Genomic DNA, 14,382 nt, shown 5'->3' on the forward strand with positions numbered 1-14,382 from the left:
GGATCAATGAGGCAACATCCAGTGGAGCCTCACCCTGCTGCTTTTGAAGAGACAATCACACCCCCACATACATTTTATCACAGGAGATTTCATCTTGGTTTTCCTATTTTAAGCATCTGGAACATACATTATGCTTGTGTTTGGTGAAGAAGCAAAGTCTAGCTCACAGAAATGTGCACCATAGCCAGTGCATTTATTTATTTTTGCTTATGTGTATATGGATGGATGGGTAGGTAGAGGTTGCCCCATACCCTCCATTACAGTTGCTGAGCATTTAAGCCATGCGTTTCAACTCCAGGATTGGCTCAATAGCCAGAAATTGCATTACATCCAATATCTCTTCCCCCCACTCCATTTTAAGAGTCCTGAACCTTGTAATGCTGACTTCAGTTTCTGCAGCACAGAACTCTCCTCGTGGTGCTTTTTTATCAGTCTGGGAAGAAGAATCCAGGCATCAAAACATGATCCTTGCTCTCAGAGCCATGGGGGATTACAAACACCCTCAGCCTGAACTGCCTGGATGGCGTTCTGAGAACCCCGGCAAGGAGGGCCAGGCTGCCAGCACCGCTCAGAGGCCTGGGCCCTGCCAAGCAGTCCTGCCCCCACCTCCCTGACAGAGGGAAAAGAGCCGAGGAGAATCTGGTGAGGCAAGGTGGGAAAGCAGTCAGACAGGAAGAGAGCAGAAGGTTCTTCAGAACAGTCAAAACGTTTATTCCCTTGAATATTACAAAATACATCTTGCAAGGTAAGTCTCGAAAAACAGTTTGTCATGCTTTGTTAAAAAATGAATTTCAAAAGGAGAAAGAAACACACTTAACTTATTAGCTGGTTCCCCAGTGTTTATACTGAGGGATTTTGGAGGGCACAAGTCCCAGTTATATGCATTTCAATCAATGTGAAATGTCAGGTATAGACAACTTCATTTGCCCCTGGCGTTTGCTTCCGCTTTCCAGGTGGGCTCTGTTCACGTGTGCACCCAGGCCTGGGCCGAGCCTACTCAGCAGGGCTGCCCTGATTGTTAGCCATCCAGGGAACTGGCCCCTGCCTGGCCCTCTCTCCCCACTTGCTGACACAGACCCCCAAGGCTGGGGCCCAGCCCTGGCTAGCTGAGCCTGGTTGCCCAGGGAGGCCCCGGCCAGGGCTTTGCTTCTGTGGACCAGAAGCCCCTCTTCCAACCCGGAGGTGCCGGGAGAGCATTGGTGACACTTTCAGTCTATCCCTTCTTTCCGCTTGATGTAATTGTGTGAAGTTCAGGGACGCTCCTTTCCCACAGAAAACCAAAGCAGTTTTGTTTTATGGAAATCATGTCCAAAATGTTCAGTGCGTTTCTCTTTTACCTCTCTATTTGGACCAAGTAACCAAGACAGGAGGCTCCACATAACTGGGATGGTTTACGGCTTGCCAGAAATTGGAAAGAGTAATTACAAGGAAATGAATATAGGTTATATTCTGCAAATGATCCCTAACGAAGCACACTTATGAAAGAAGCAGCAGTCACTGGGAGAGAAGAGCACCAATGTGATGGTCAGAGACTTCGGGTTCCACAGCAAGTGGCAAAAGGGAAAGCACCCAGCTGGGGGTTACAATGCCCTCCTCTTAACGAAGGAGCTCCTAGCATTAGACACTCAAGCTTCTGGTTATGGGTGCTCCTAAGATAAGGCTGACTTCTGCCCAGCTGGTGTGGCCCAAGGAGGCTGGAGCCAACCAGCCTGGCTTTACCTGCTCCTCAAAGGATGGACAGAAGGACCCCTTCCCCAGGTTCCTCAGGGCTCTCAGGGAGGCTGGGGCTCTGGGCAAGGGCACCTGTCAACAAGGCAGAGGCTCAGGGCTCTCTTTCCCTCCTGGGAAGATCCTGGCTCTAAGCCCTCTTGCCCGGGAGACGGGCGGTTGGCCTAAGGCACCTTTTGTTCTCCGCCGCCTCTGGTGCCACCTCAGGAGAAAGCTGGTGAACTAGCCTTTGCTGGCTCCCCTGCTTCCTTCTCTCTCCGGACAGCTCAGCCGGCTGACCAGACCACGTTCTTCTTTTGGAGCAGACAGCTCTCTATTTCTCCCGGTACGAGGCAGAGAGCCCCCGGTTGGGTGGCCCCAGGGGAGCCCAGAGAGCTACAGGGAGATAAGAGCACGAAGAAGTGTGACTCTCCTCCATGCTTGGGATACAGCCTGCTTCATTGGCACAAGGGGGGAGGGCAGTCAGGTGGCATTGAAGGAGGAGGAGGCCCGGTGCAGCGTGACTGCCTGGTTGGGTTAAAGCCTGGTAGTTAGAGGAGGAAGAGCATCTGGTGAAGGTAATGGCTCTCTTCTTTCGCTCACGCTTAAAACTTTGTGCCTCTTCCCATCAGTTTGAGGACTGCAAAGTTGTAGGTGGCAGCAATGATGAATGTGAGCTGGAGGGCAGAAAGTGGGAAGAAGGAGGTGAGGTTAAAAGGCCCTGTGGAAGGAACCCCCCCCCACTCCCAAGCTCCCCTCGTGGCCCTCGTGCTTCGGGCTTCCTCTGCACCTGCCTAGAGGTCTCCAGCCCCGACCCACACGCTTCCCTGGCAGAAGAGACAGCAACAGCCCCAGCTGCCACTGTGAAGCTCCTTTCAACGTTGCTGTCATTTGAAAATGTTGCTGTTTTGAATGTTTGGATTGAAAGCAATAACAGCGACACTCCGTAACCCTAACCCTGGGGTCAAAGGGAAAAGATCGAGGGGACCCTTGGCTGGACTTACCAGGGCCACAAGAGTAACGGCAGCCCCCGCGAATGCGGCAATAAAGAGATGAAAGGTCATCTGGAACTGCAAGCAAATAACACAGAGAGCTCTAAGCTCCAGATCCCTGGAGGATGGGGGATCAAGGAGATTTCCAGGCCCTTGGAGGACTGAACCCAGAGGTCGAAGGTCTGGCCAGGGTCGTCCATGGAAGCACAGGTTGGGCTTGTGGGCAAAGAAGGCAGCACCTTTCTCAAGGTGGTCAACCAACTGCTGCACCAAAGGGGCTTCCGCTGATCTAGCAAGGCTGGCCTTAGAGATGGCAAATGGATTATCTTTTCCATCACGTTGAATATTCACAGTTGCAGGTGGGTCTTTTCTCATTCACGTATAAAAATGAGTGTCACCTCCAAAATAATGCCCAGAAGGTATCTTACATCCATTTTGTCCATCCATATAAATAATACGAATTGTTACAAGAACCAATCTGGATTGGTCAGAGGAACCAGAGGTTTAATCTTCCGAGCTTTTGGACTCATGCTGGAGTCCATCCTCAGGGAATATGGATTGTTTTCACACTGATGGTTTCTACTAAAAGGCAGTAGCTGACTGAGCTACAAAATTGTGTTTGGTGACTCAACTCAGGTTTTTTTTTAGCAATCTGCTGATGATTGTCTTGAACACAATAGATTATCCACAAAGAGCAAATTGCCAATTAATGAATTACAAGTTAGTAATAACTTGATTTTGATTATTAACTTATCAAAGAAGGATTTGAGGATGGCAAATGTGAAGGTCCCAGTGGATCTTTGTAATGTGAGAATGGTCAGTGAGGAATTCTCTGATAGAAACAATGATGGGCAGTCATCTGATTGCACTTTTCTGTCAGAATCACATCAGTATGTGGCCTCTACTCCCTTTCAGCCGTCAGCTGATGCACTAAATTTCTCTTCTTCCTTCCCTGCTCTAGAATGGGAACTTTTGACCCCAGAGGTGAGGTTGACCCCCCCCCTCTGCTGGCTTTCTGGAAGAGTGCGAAGACCTGGCTTTGACAACTGGCAGGGAATCCAAGAATGAGGCCCAATCCTGAGTGATGGGGGGCTTGAGGGTCTTTTAAACTTGGTTTATTTTTCTACAGATTTTTATGTGGACTTTATTGGGGTTTTTTTAACTTCTACACCACCCAGAGACAATGAGATGGACAGTGCCTAAATTTGATTAATAATTAATTAATAAAAACCCTTTTTCTTCCTTAAGGAACCTTCTCTCTGGTTCTTTTGGTTTGCTGGGAAAATCCATCCTCCACTCCTTTGCAAAGCAGAAGACACTCACCTCAGCAGTCTTGCAGATGGAGAGGAGACTTTGGCCACAGACTCTTCCCGGAGATGCGTTCCAGGGCAGCACACCTGGGTGGAGCACGAGAGGTCCTGAGCACAGAGCAGCCCACACCCAGGAGGCCAGAGGACTAGACAGACACGGGAAGCCCCTGGCCTGAAACCCTGGCCAGGGCCCCCTGGACTGCTTCTCCCTAACAAGCTCCTCTGTCTGCCTTGAGAACCAGGGGAGAGGGCAGAGAGCAGCCAGGCCTAACCATATCCTGGTTTAACAACCCACTAAAACATTCAGTACTTTGATTTTGGCTTAGTGAGTTCTATGAAACTTGCCAGTTGCAGCTGTTTCTGTAAGCCATAGTTAAGCAAACCACTGGATGTGGAAATAACCATTCCATTCCCTAAAGGCAACTTTCTCCCCATTCCTCAGGAAGGGCCCCCAGCCCGAGCAACCTTCCTATATGCCTCTGGCAGGGAGGGACTTCTGGTTCCCCAGGGCAGACTTGGATCAGTGGCCATCTGCTCTCCAAAGCCAGAGAAGCACCCAGGCCTGTGCAGCCTCTAGATGGTTTGATCTTGTTTAGAAGTCTCCTGTTTTTAGGAAGAAAGTTGCCTTTGTTACTCACCATACATTCTGGCATCAGCACACAGGTTGCCAATACTTGCTGAGGTCTTGGTGGGGTTGGCAATGGAGTTGCAGGTGGTCCAGGTGCTGAAGTAGACATAGACAGGGACAGCAGAGCAGGCCAGGACCAGAAGCCAAAGGACGGCCAAGACGTAAGTGATGCCCACAAACTGAAACAGTCAGAACAGGCAGGGTCATCGCTGGTCAGCTTAACCTTTGGCCATGAGCATGAGACTGGAGATCTGCAGTCTGAGACGACTTCCCCACCTCTTTCTGCCGGAAAGGGAAGGAGAGACCCCTCTGGCACCAATGGGACTGCCAGAGATTGCAGCCCCCCTGCTCAAAGCTCTTATTCTCCTCTCCCACCCAGGGCCTCTCAGCACAATTGGTGGCTACGATGCTCTGCAGTCTTCTCTCAAAAGGCTGAAGGTCTGCTGTGCCATAGCAGTTGAAAACATGGAGCAGAGTTGTGACTGGGTCTCACATATAATCTGATTTATGAGCTAACCTCATGCAATTTAGAAAGCTGTGCATTTTAAGTGCAGAGACGGCCCCTTAGTTGTGCACTTTTAAAAACGGAACGCTAGCAGGTCCCTTCCCTCATCCCTGCCACTTTGCCCTCCAGTGGCTGCTTTATACTGAACACAGCTGCAGTTCACAAACTTTCACCCTTCAGACACTTTTTGAAAGGAAGAAGGTAGGTCTCTGTCTTGCAAACTGCAACCCCCACCCTGGCCAAACTGTTTGAACACACTACTGATGGTTTGAGACCACAGGCGCAAGTGTCTGAGCTCGTGCTTGATTGTGCAGAGAGCCCCCCTCCCCGGGTGCCAACCCCCCTTTCCGGCTGGGGCAGATGCTCAAAGAAAGGCACACTCAGTATGCACGGGTGTCTCGGGAACCTGCTGATAACATCCAGGGAACCAGCCTTCCCATGCTGTCCTATGTGTGCTTCCAGGCTGGAGGGGTGAGCGGGTCTGTGAGGGGAGGTGAAACGTGTGTGACATTTAGGTGAGTGCAAGAAGGCGTATTGTGTGTGCCTGAGAGTGAACATCTGCTCAAGAGGTGAAGAAGTGATCTTGAAAGAAAACAGCACTTGGTTTGCTCTGTCCTTGTCTGAGCCGGGGAAGCTGCTGGGGGTCTCCCAGTGCAAATGGGCATTCCTAGGCAACACCTATGGCTGTGCTTCATATCCAACCTGGCTCCCTCATTCATTTGGCAAATGCCCCTCCACACGTCCACAGCAGCGCCCCGCCCCCAGTCCCTCTAGGTCCCTGCACCTGTGCGGCTGTTCTTTGTCCCTCCCCCTGGAAAGAGGTTTGCTTGGGGCCCCTCGAGGAAGGCCAGGGCTTCTGATGGCAGAGTTGCCCCATGCCACAGGCACTTCAGCTGGTAGGTCAAATATCGCCCAGAAGTGCCCGTTTGAGGCTTCCCCATCGCTCAATCAATGCTTGGTATCTTTGCCCTCCCATCTTCTGCAACATGGCTGGCATGACTGAAGTACCCCAGCTGGAGCACTTAATGGTGAGGACCCCATGCCCACCAGGCAGCTGTGGCTCAATCCTCCAGGTATTCCTTGCAAAAAGGGGAGCATGGGGGGGGGAGGGAAGGGACCCCTGCAGGGATGCCCGTGAGATGAGCGAGCCAGTTAGCGTGGGCAGAGGCTGAAGTCAATGGGACGGCTGGGGAGGCATGAGGAGGGGCAGCAAGGAGGGGTGGGGGTGGGGGAGCTGCCATCCTGTGCGGTTTTCTCTCTGAGATGCCACTGTCTATTCAGTGCAGCTGCTCCGCCTGTGCCTGGAGCCCTCTCAGGACCAGCCACCGGGCTGACCAGGGTTGCAGTCTCATGCTGTCTGCCCATACCCAGACCAGCCAACCTGCCCCAGAAGATGCAAACTGTGGATAAATCACCTTGTCAGGATGTCCTAGCCATTTGCCCAAACAGTGACACACCAGCTCCCAAGAGTGAGCTTGACGGTGTCCTCTGGAACCCCTCCCCTTGTGGCCCCCTGTTACCGTAGCGCTGAGGCCCTTGCCACAGATGGTGGTCTTGTAGTCGCCAAAGATCTGCCTGACAGCGCCGGTGGTGTAAAAGCCTTCGGCCAGGAGGAGGGCTCCGAAGAGGAAGAAGAAACCAGCAATTCCGTAAATGGCATATTGGAAATCGTGGATCCTACGAAGGAAGGCCAAGTTCAAGAGGGGGGAGAAGGGTAGGGGCCCTGCCGTAGGCCTCCCCAGGAGCCAGGCTTTGCAGAGCACTTGGTCCAAGCAGCAGCCTAGTTTTGCTCAAAGGCATGCCCTGAAGCCGGGGAGAGCCTTGTTTTGCAGACAGGAGATCCCTGGCAGAGCTTGGCTTTGAGTCATGGGACTCTGCCTGCTTCATAGACACACACACACACACAGAGAGAGAGAGAGACAGACAGACAGACACACACACAGAGAGAGACATATATACACGGCAAGGCTGGCTGCTGCCCTATAGAGCTCTGCCTTGCCAGTTGGACCCTGGCTGCCCTGGAGACCTCCAGCAGTGGCTTTGATGCCCACTCCACCCTTACCAGTCCAGGATCAGTGAGCAAAGGCCATTCCCTCCTTTGGTTGGCCACAATTGCCCATGGGCAGCCCCAGCCATGCCAGATAAGCTAGACTGACACTCAGGCCGACCTCATTCCCGGGCCTGTCTACACTCCTAGCAGCTTTTGAGGAGATGGGTGCTGGGTGAGGTGGCTGAGTAAACCCTTCTGTGCAGCTGCAGCCAGTGGCGTAGCGTGGGGGGTGCATGGGGGGCCGGCCGCACCGGGCGCAACATCTGGGGGGGCGCGCTCACACTCGCAGCTCTCTGCCCCTGCCTGGCTCACTCACTCTCTCTCACTGCAGTGCTGGCTGTGCGAATCCGATCCGAGCCGCCAGGTCGCCACCCACTGTGGAGGGGGGGTGCCAGGCGTGCGGTGCGGTGCGGAGAGAGAGCGAGGGACTATCTGGGGGAGGGACAGTGCAGACTTGAGTGCTAAAATCCACGGGTTAGAGGGCGCAAATTACTTGCCTTGCCCCGGGTGCTGACAACCCACGCTACGCCATTGGCTGCAGCTAAGATGCTGGGCGCAAGAAGTGCAAGTGACGCTCTCAGCATCTGCAGCCACCCGGCCGGCGGCCATCTCCCCTGGGCACGGGGCTCTGTCTCCCGATCGCGCTCCCTGGTGACGTGAAGGGGCCTCTGCAAAGGGGTGCTTAAAGGAGGGGGGGAAGCTCCCTGTGGAGAGCTAGACTGCAGCTATCTACTATTGTACAGTAGATTTGTTAAAATTTGTAAGATTCTTGAAAGAATGAAGTTTAATGAATAGGAGTTAAAATTTATTAAAAATTAGTGTATAATATTCATCTTTAAGTTACTTTTCAACTTTGTGTGTGTGGAGTACAATTATATTTTCAGTTGAATGAGCTTAACAAAATTTTGAATTTTAAATACTATTTTAGATCATTCTTTTTTTGAAAATCACACCCAACCCCAACCCCCAGCCCAGGGTGGCCCAGGCACCTGACTTCCCTCTTGGAAGAACGTCTGGGTCTCTGCTCTGGCAGAGGCTGCCTGAGGGGGGGCACCGGCTGTGCTAACCCCCTGCCCTGCCCAGAGAATGCAGCCCTAGAGGGGAGTACTTACACGTCCACCAGATACTCGTAGTCCTGGTAGTTTTTGGAAAAGTAGGTCTCAATCAGGTGCTCAGTGCCTGTGAGCGCTTCATGGCCACAGCCGCAAAACAGGGCTACTCCCAAGAAACACAGCCCTGTAGCTACCAGGGAGGCAAAGGGGGCTCCCACCAGGCACCTGGCGCAGCACTCTAACAAACCTGGGCAGAGAGGGGAGGGAGAGACAGAGTGCCTGTTAGTCCTAGCAGCTGCAGTAGTAGCGGCAGCTAGAGAAATGCTGTGCCCTGTGCAGAGAAGAGAGAACTTTTAGAGGTTGCATCAAGTCAAGAAGCTGAGACTGCATCCAAATCTGTGGGGCAACTGATCCTGGATCAATATGAACATCAAGCACTGGGGGGGGGGGAAGGGCAGACAGAGCAGAATGTACTAACAGAGAAACTGCCCAGTTTTACAAAAAGTGCCCAGTTTTTAGTTTTGCATCCTGCTTTTCTCCCAAGGGGCATTCAAAGAGGCTGACAATGTTTTTTTCAAAAAAGCCAGCTATAACGTCAATCAAGGGATACTAACCTCAGAAATTTAGCCATGGCCACACACACTAAAAGCCACATCATCCCCTTCACATATTTGCTTCCTGGTCAGTGACTGGCCTCACCATTTTTTCCTGCAGGTGGGAGGTCAAGGAAGAGGCAGGGAGCCTCTCTTGAAAAGAGCCACAGGCCTTAGGGCCAGAGGCCTGGGGGGCACCTCTACTGGCACCATTTTGGCGGGGGGCACCCTCCTCTTCCGGGACAGGCATTTGGGCATAGGACTGCTGATTATTTGGGAGCATCCACTTTCAGATATGTTTCTTCTAGTTTCATCTGGTTTCAGGCACATGTTTTAGTTTTCTTCCTACCTCTGCTGATCTTAAAAGCAACACTTGCTGAAATAGGAGGACTCCCCCAAGCAGAATTTGCTCTGCGAACAATGTCACCGTTGTGTATTGTTTTTTTTGGGGGGGGAGGGAAGGGCAACACCTCTGGTTGTGAAGAACAGTTAGCAGGTTGGCTGACATTTAGCAAGATTTAAATCAAGTACTGACTTTTTCCCTGTCTGGCAAAGAGGTTAAATTTTAGATTGGTCAGAATCTCGAAACCTTGACGTGTCTGTTTCATTTAACTTTCCATCTGTTTGTCGGCTGCCTCTTCTAGTGGCTCCAGGCCGCCCTGTGGGCCCATTATTCAGATGGTGCCCTCTTGGCCTTTCTACCATAGCGGAGATGTCACATAGGCATGAACCCAAGACGTGGCTCGATTCCTGGGGCACTGGACTGATTGGCCCACACCTTGGAAGGGCTCCTGGGATTTACCTGAGGACACGGAACTCTGCATTTCCTCTTAAATGGATCGTGCTCGGCCCTCCCTCCAGCATTTTCATTGGCAGGGAGAAGTGCCTGACCACTGGTGATGGACACAGGCAAAGGCCAAGAGTTTTGGTCTCTGCCCTGGGCCAAAAACTGGCCCTCGACTTCCGAAGAGTTGCTCTTGTCTGCCTGCTGAGGCCAGCTGAGAGCTCGCTCGGAACTCCAGGCTCCATCTGGAAGCAGAAAACCTGTCCTAGAGAAGCAGGACAGAATTCCTGGCCAGGCTGGTATTTGTGGGGGCCAAAGAGCCAAGGAGGAGCACGTTGCTTTGGACTGGAGGGCGTGAGGTTCAGAAGGGCAGAGTGAGAGAAGGGCAGCTACCTGGAGACCTCGCCTGTGCAGCTGGATCCAGAGGACCGGAAGGTGGTGGATGGGTTTGGCTCTGGGGTTTTGGCTCAGGCACTTCACTAATATTATCTATATTACAAAAAATACAACAGTAAACCTGAGAATCCTCTATGCAGTGCAGAAGGCCCCCCCAATATTAGCTCCCAATGGCAATTCGGTTGCTGGGTTTCCACCATGAGACCAAGAGAGAGGAGCCCTCCCCCGCTTGGCCAGCTCTCAGCATCTACCCCCCCCCCATTCTTTCCCCATTCTTCTTCCTCCTCCTCCTCCTCCTCCTCCTCCTCCACTCCCTCTTTGTCCCTGGGTGTTTTTCTCAGCCCTGAAGAATGGGCCCATCAGAAGCTGCTGGGCCAAGGGTCAGTCTCGCAAGCTGTACTGATCTCTGGGTGGCACAGAGGAGGACAAGGGGGATTTGTTCTCCCCTCCAGGCTTGGATAGGCTCTGCACTCTCCTCTCTGCCCTGGCTGGGGAGGAAAGGGGGGTCAGCAGAGAACAATGGGGCCCTCTTTTCTTTGCCCTTCTTTGGGACCAGCCTTCCCCCGTTCTCCCCAAGTGGGGTGTAGAACAAGTGCCCGAGTCCTCAACCCAGCAGGTTTCCCACCTGGGACCAGCATCTGACAGGCGTGGTGCGGCCAAAAAGGCTCATGATTACCATCCTGCTGCCCGAGAAGGCTGTGTCCTTGTCCTTCTGCCTCTTCTCCCCACCTGTCCCACCAGTGCCAGGAGAGCAGGGCCCCATCTCTGCCCAGTGGACAAGCAGCCCCTGGCCGGAGACCTGGGTTGCTTTGTTCAGGGTTGTCCGGCTGAGTCCTCTCCTGCTGTCTTTCGGGAAGGGTGTCTTGGCCTCTTGAGTTCTAAGGCAGGAAGCCTGAGCACCCATGGAAAAGTCCTCCGCCTCTCCCTCCTCTGAGCACCACACCTCCGCAACCCCGGCAACAGAGGTGACCTTCACGTGTGAGATGGGGCTGTCTTTAGGCAAAGCTTCCTCCAGAAGGGTCCCAAGGGGGCCAGGAGGGGCCCCACCTGGCCTGAAGGCAAGGCAGAAGATGGCGAGGGGAATCAGCCCAGCGGGACTGCTGAGGGCTTGACTGGGGCACTCGCTTTGGGGCCTTGAGCCATGAGCAGGGGAGCCATGTGCAAAGATGGGTGGCCTGCACCCACATGGGGGATTGTGAGTGGATGGTGTCCCCTTTGGGGCGCAGCAGCCCATGCTTTGGATCACCTGGCCTGCCTGGGGGCTTCTGCTCGGCCACTCTGGGGGCTAGCACACTGGGCTACAGATTCTTTGGGAGTTTTGTTGTTTTGCTCTTGCTGGCTAAACTGAATATCCAAGCAAAAAACTGGGATTAATAAAATATGTAGGTAAAGGCGAAGGACTGATTGATTGATATCCTGTTTCATTATTTTTTACAAATTACTCAAGACAGTGAACCTATCTAACATACCTTCCTTCTCTTCCTATTCCCCACAACAACAACCCTGTGAGGTGGGTTTGGCTGAGGGAGAAGGACTGGCCGGCTTTCAGGGACCCATTTCCTTTTTGCCAGCACTGTCTTTCTATTCTCATCATTCCTGTATTCCTCACATTTTATACATTGTAAATGTACATATACATATTTTAATAAATAAATAAATAATAAATAAAATTAAATAAATTTCCTGCTTTTAGTTAGGACACAAACTGGGAGACCCATGCTCTCTTCCGGACTTTGGATAGGTTGGTGGCCTAGAGGGAGCCACAGCTGCAGCATGGCAGACAAGAGGTGCCTCTCTGGCCCCAGGCGTGGTCTCTTGGCCCATCTCTTGCCTTCCACCAGCCTCAGGGGTGGCCCACTAAGCTTACATAATGGCTCTTGGTGTGTGTGTGGGGGGAGGTTGGTGGAGAAGATGACAGAAAGAGGCCCTTGTGTGAACACAATCCCCAGCCTTGTGCTGAGGGCAGAACAATGGACACAAGAAGACAACCAGGTTGACCCTCCCCAAGGCTTGAGCTCAATGGTGCCCCCCACCCCGACATAGGGCTGTATTGAGTTCGGAGGAGCTCTGGCTGGTACCAGCAGGAGGAAGAAGAGGTGTGGGTGCCATAGGGACAGAGATTGGGGAGGGGGCTTGGAGCTGCTTTTCCAAAGCTATTTTGACAGAGGCCAAGAGCAGTTTGGGGTGGGGAGGAATGAGAGCTTTCTCCTAAGTGTTGAAGGAAAGGAGGCATTTTTCAGCAAGCAGAGAACTGGTGCTTTGCCCATCCTGACCTTGGCTTCCGCTGGGGAGCAGAGTGGTAGAATGGCCTCTCCTGTCCTCCTCTGGTCACCTTAGGCCCTCTCTCCAATTTGGAAGGAACTTTATTCAGTCAACTGTCTGCTCCGTGCTAAATCCCCATTGAGAGGAGGCACTGCTGTGAGTGGCCATGATCCTAGATTGCAGAATGGGTCCAATGCGCCCCTCGTGTTCTGCTGATGTAGAAGATTACCTAAAATTGTAAGGTATTCCTGGACCTACAGAGAGCACCTGTAATCTTTGCTTCTTATTTCTTCTCCTTCCAGCGCTTGTTTGGTTTGTTTTTATTTTGGGACTGATGGGGAAAGCACTGGGGGAGGAAGGAGGAGACATTCTGTGCAGGGGGGAAATAGGTGTGTGTGTGTGTGGGGGGGGAAGAACGGTATGAAATGCCAGGAGCAGGTAAACCACCTGCAGGAGCCTGGCAAGCATAAGGATCACTCCTTGTCTTCTGGGCGGTGGCTGTGCATGGGGGCCCCTCCCCTCCGCTTGGAATTCCCCAGGAGCTGCGCTTGTTCCAAACCAGAAAAATGTCATTTTATGTGTCCATTTTATTTTTACAGCCATATATTCATGATTTAATATTGTACTGATTTTTTGTTTTACACCTTGCAGCACAACAGGCAGCCTGGCAAGGGCAGGAGAAGAGCTAAGCATCCCTTGCACCTTGGGAACTGGGTGTGTGTGTCGGGGACTAAGAAGCTGCACTCACTAACCACGGGAACAGCGGAAGCAGAGAGTTGCTGAGAGTGCCTTCTCCCAGGTGTCCTAAAAGGCCTGGAAGATGCTTGACCTGCCACCTGCCTCTCCAGTGGGGGGCATCGTGTGGCGTCTGCTCTGGCCAAGGAGCTCAGAGACTTTGCCAGAGGATGTGGACTAATTTGGCCAGACTGCAGGAGAGAGGCGGAGAATAAGGGCCAGGCAGGGGTTCACCGGGATGCACATTCCGGCAGGAGGAGGAAGAAGGTGATGATGAAGATAACAATGATGATGCCTGAGATTAGTCAGGTGTCCCTGCAGAAAGAACTCTTGTCTAGCAGAGCATGGCAACCTCCTTCTATGAACTCTTAAAATGAAAAGATCCACAAAGCTTAGCCAGTGAATGCTTGGCAGGATCGACACACATCACACATGGATGTCTTCTCTGGCCTCCCTTCCCCCACCCAGAACCCTGTTCCCTGCCTCTTTCCTGCCCCCCCCCCCCATTCTGCAGCTTCACCTTGGAACCCAGCCTCCCTTCTCTCTGAGAGCAACTCACTCTGACCCCAACCTTTCCTGCGGTGCTCCTGGACCCCCAAGGAGATTTTGGCACCTGCTCAGTGACAAAGAACTCCTTCCTGAAAGGGGATCAGGCTCAAACTCAGAGAACCACACAGGAGCGAATGCTGAACCTGGACAGAGATTCAGGAGAAATTTCCTAAGTGGTTTGCCAGTCACTGCCAGTCTTTCTTTGGGACATTTTGGGCGCGAAAACAGCAGTTTTAAAGTTTAAGTAAATTTAAAATCCCTAGTATCCAAAACAAAGGGCATTAAATCCCTACAACCCAGCACTGGGTTGGACGGCAATATGGTGATAATAGCCCAGCTTCCTAATTACAGGTTCTCCCCAGCGGAGCATGAGTCAAGGTGAGAAGGATTAGAGGCTTCCTTCGATCTGCCAACTTACCCATGGTTTCAGGATGAAGTCAAGATACCTTTGGTCCTTTCCCACCTCTGCTCAGCTAGAAGAACCCTTCGGTGGTACCCCGTTGCCTTCTCTCCTTCCTTTCCTCTGGTGACTCTCCTGTCCTGTTCACCAGCAAAGAAAAAGGCTCTTGGGTTGGCAGCCAGCCCCCTTAAAGAGCCAGCCTCCCCCGCCTCATCTGCTCCACCCCTTAGACTCTCCCCTCTCTCTTAACCCTCCTTTGGACAGTGAGTATGTGCATTTCTTAGCACAGCACAAGCCACAGTTTGCTCTTCATGTGCTCCCAACAGCCTTGTGGGCCACCCTTTGCAATATGCCTTTGACCACTGTAGGAACAGAAAGGGCAGCCATATCCAGCTTTGGGCTCTTCTGGTGCTCTCCAC

At 52.4% G+C, this 14,382-nt stretch overlaps 1 protein-coding gene across 2 annotated transcripts; it reads right to left on the reverse strand.

Annotated features, from left to right (window-relative positions):
• Positions 1–440: 440 nt before the first annotated feature.
• PLP1 (proteolipid protein 1) lies at positions 441–14,104 on the reverse strand. Of its 2 annotated transcripts, none has more exons than XM_083372144.1 (7): positions 13,982–14,104; positions 8,305–8,491; positions 6,663–6,819; positions 4,648–4,816; positions 4,023–4,096; positions 2,712–2,777; positions 441–2,384 (listed from the first exon to the last, which is right to left on the reverse strand). In XM_083372144.1, the coding sequence occupies exons 1-7, from the start codon at positions 13,983–13,985 to the stop codon at positions 2,313–2,315; spliced, it is 729 nt and encodes a 242-aa protein (XP_083228270.1). In that variant the 5' UTR covers positions 13,986–14,104; the 3' UTR covers positions 441–2,312. The 2 variants fall into 2 exon arrangements, with proteins under 2 accessions (XP_083228270.1, XP_083228269.1); XM_083372143.1 differs by having other exon boundaries at positions 6,558–6,819.
• Between the last annotated feature and the right edge of the window lie 278 nt (positions 14,105–14,382).

The sequence above is a fragment of the Vipera ursinii genome (assembly GCF_947247035.1).
Source record: "Vipera ursinii genome assembly, chromosome: 12".
NCBI lineage: Eukaryota > Metazoa > Chordata > Lepidosauria > Squamata > Viperidae > Vipera > Vipera ursinii.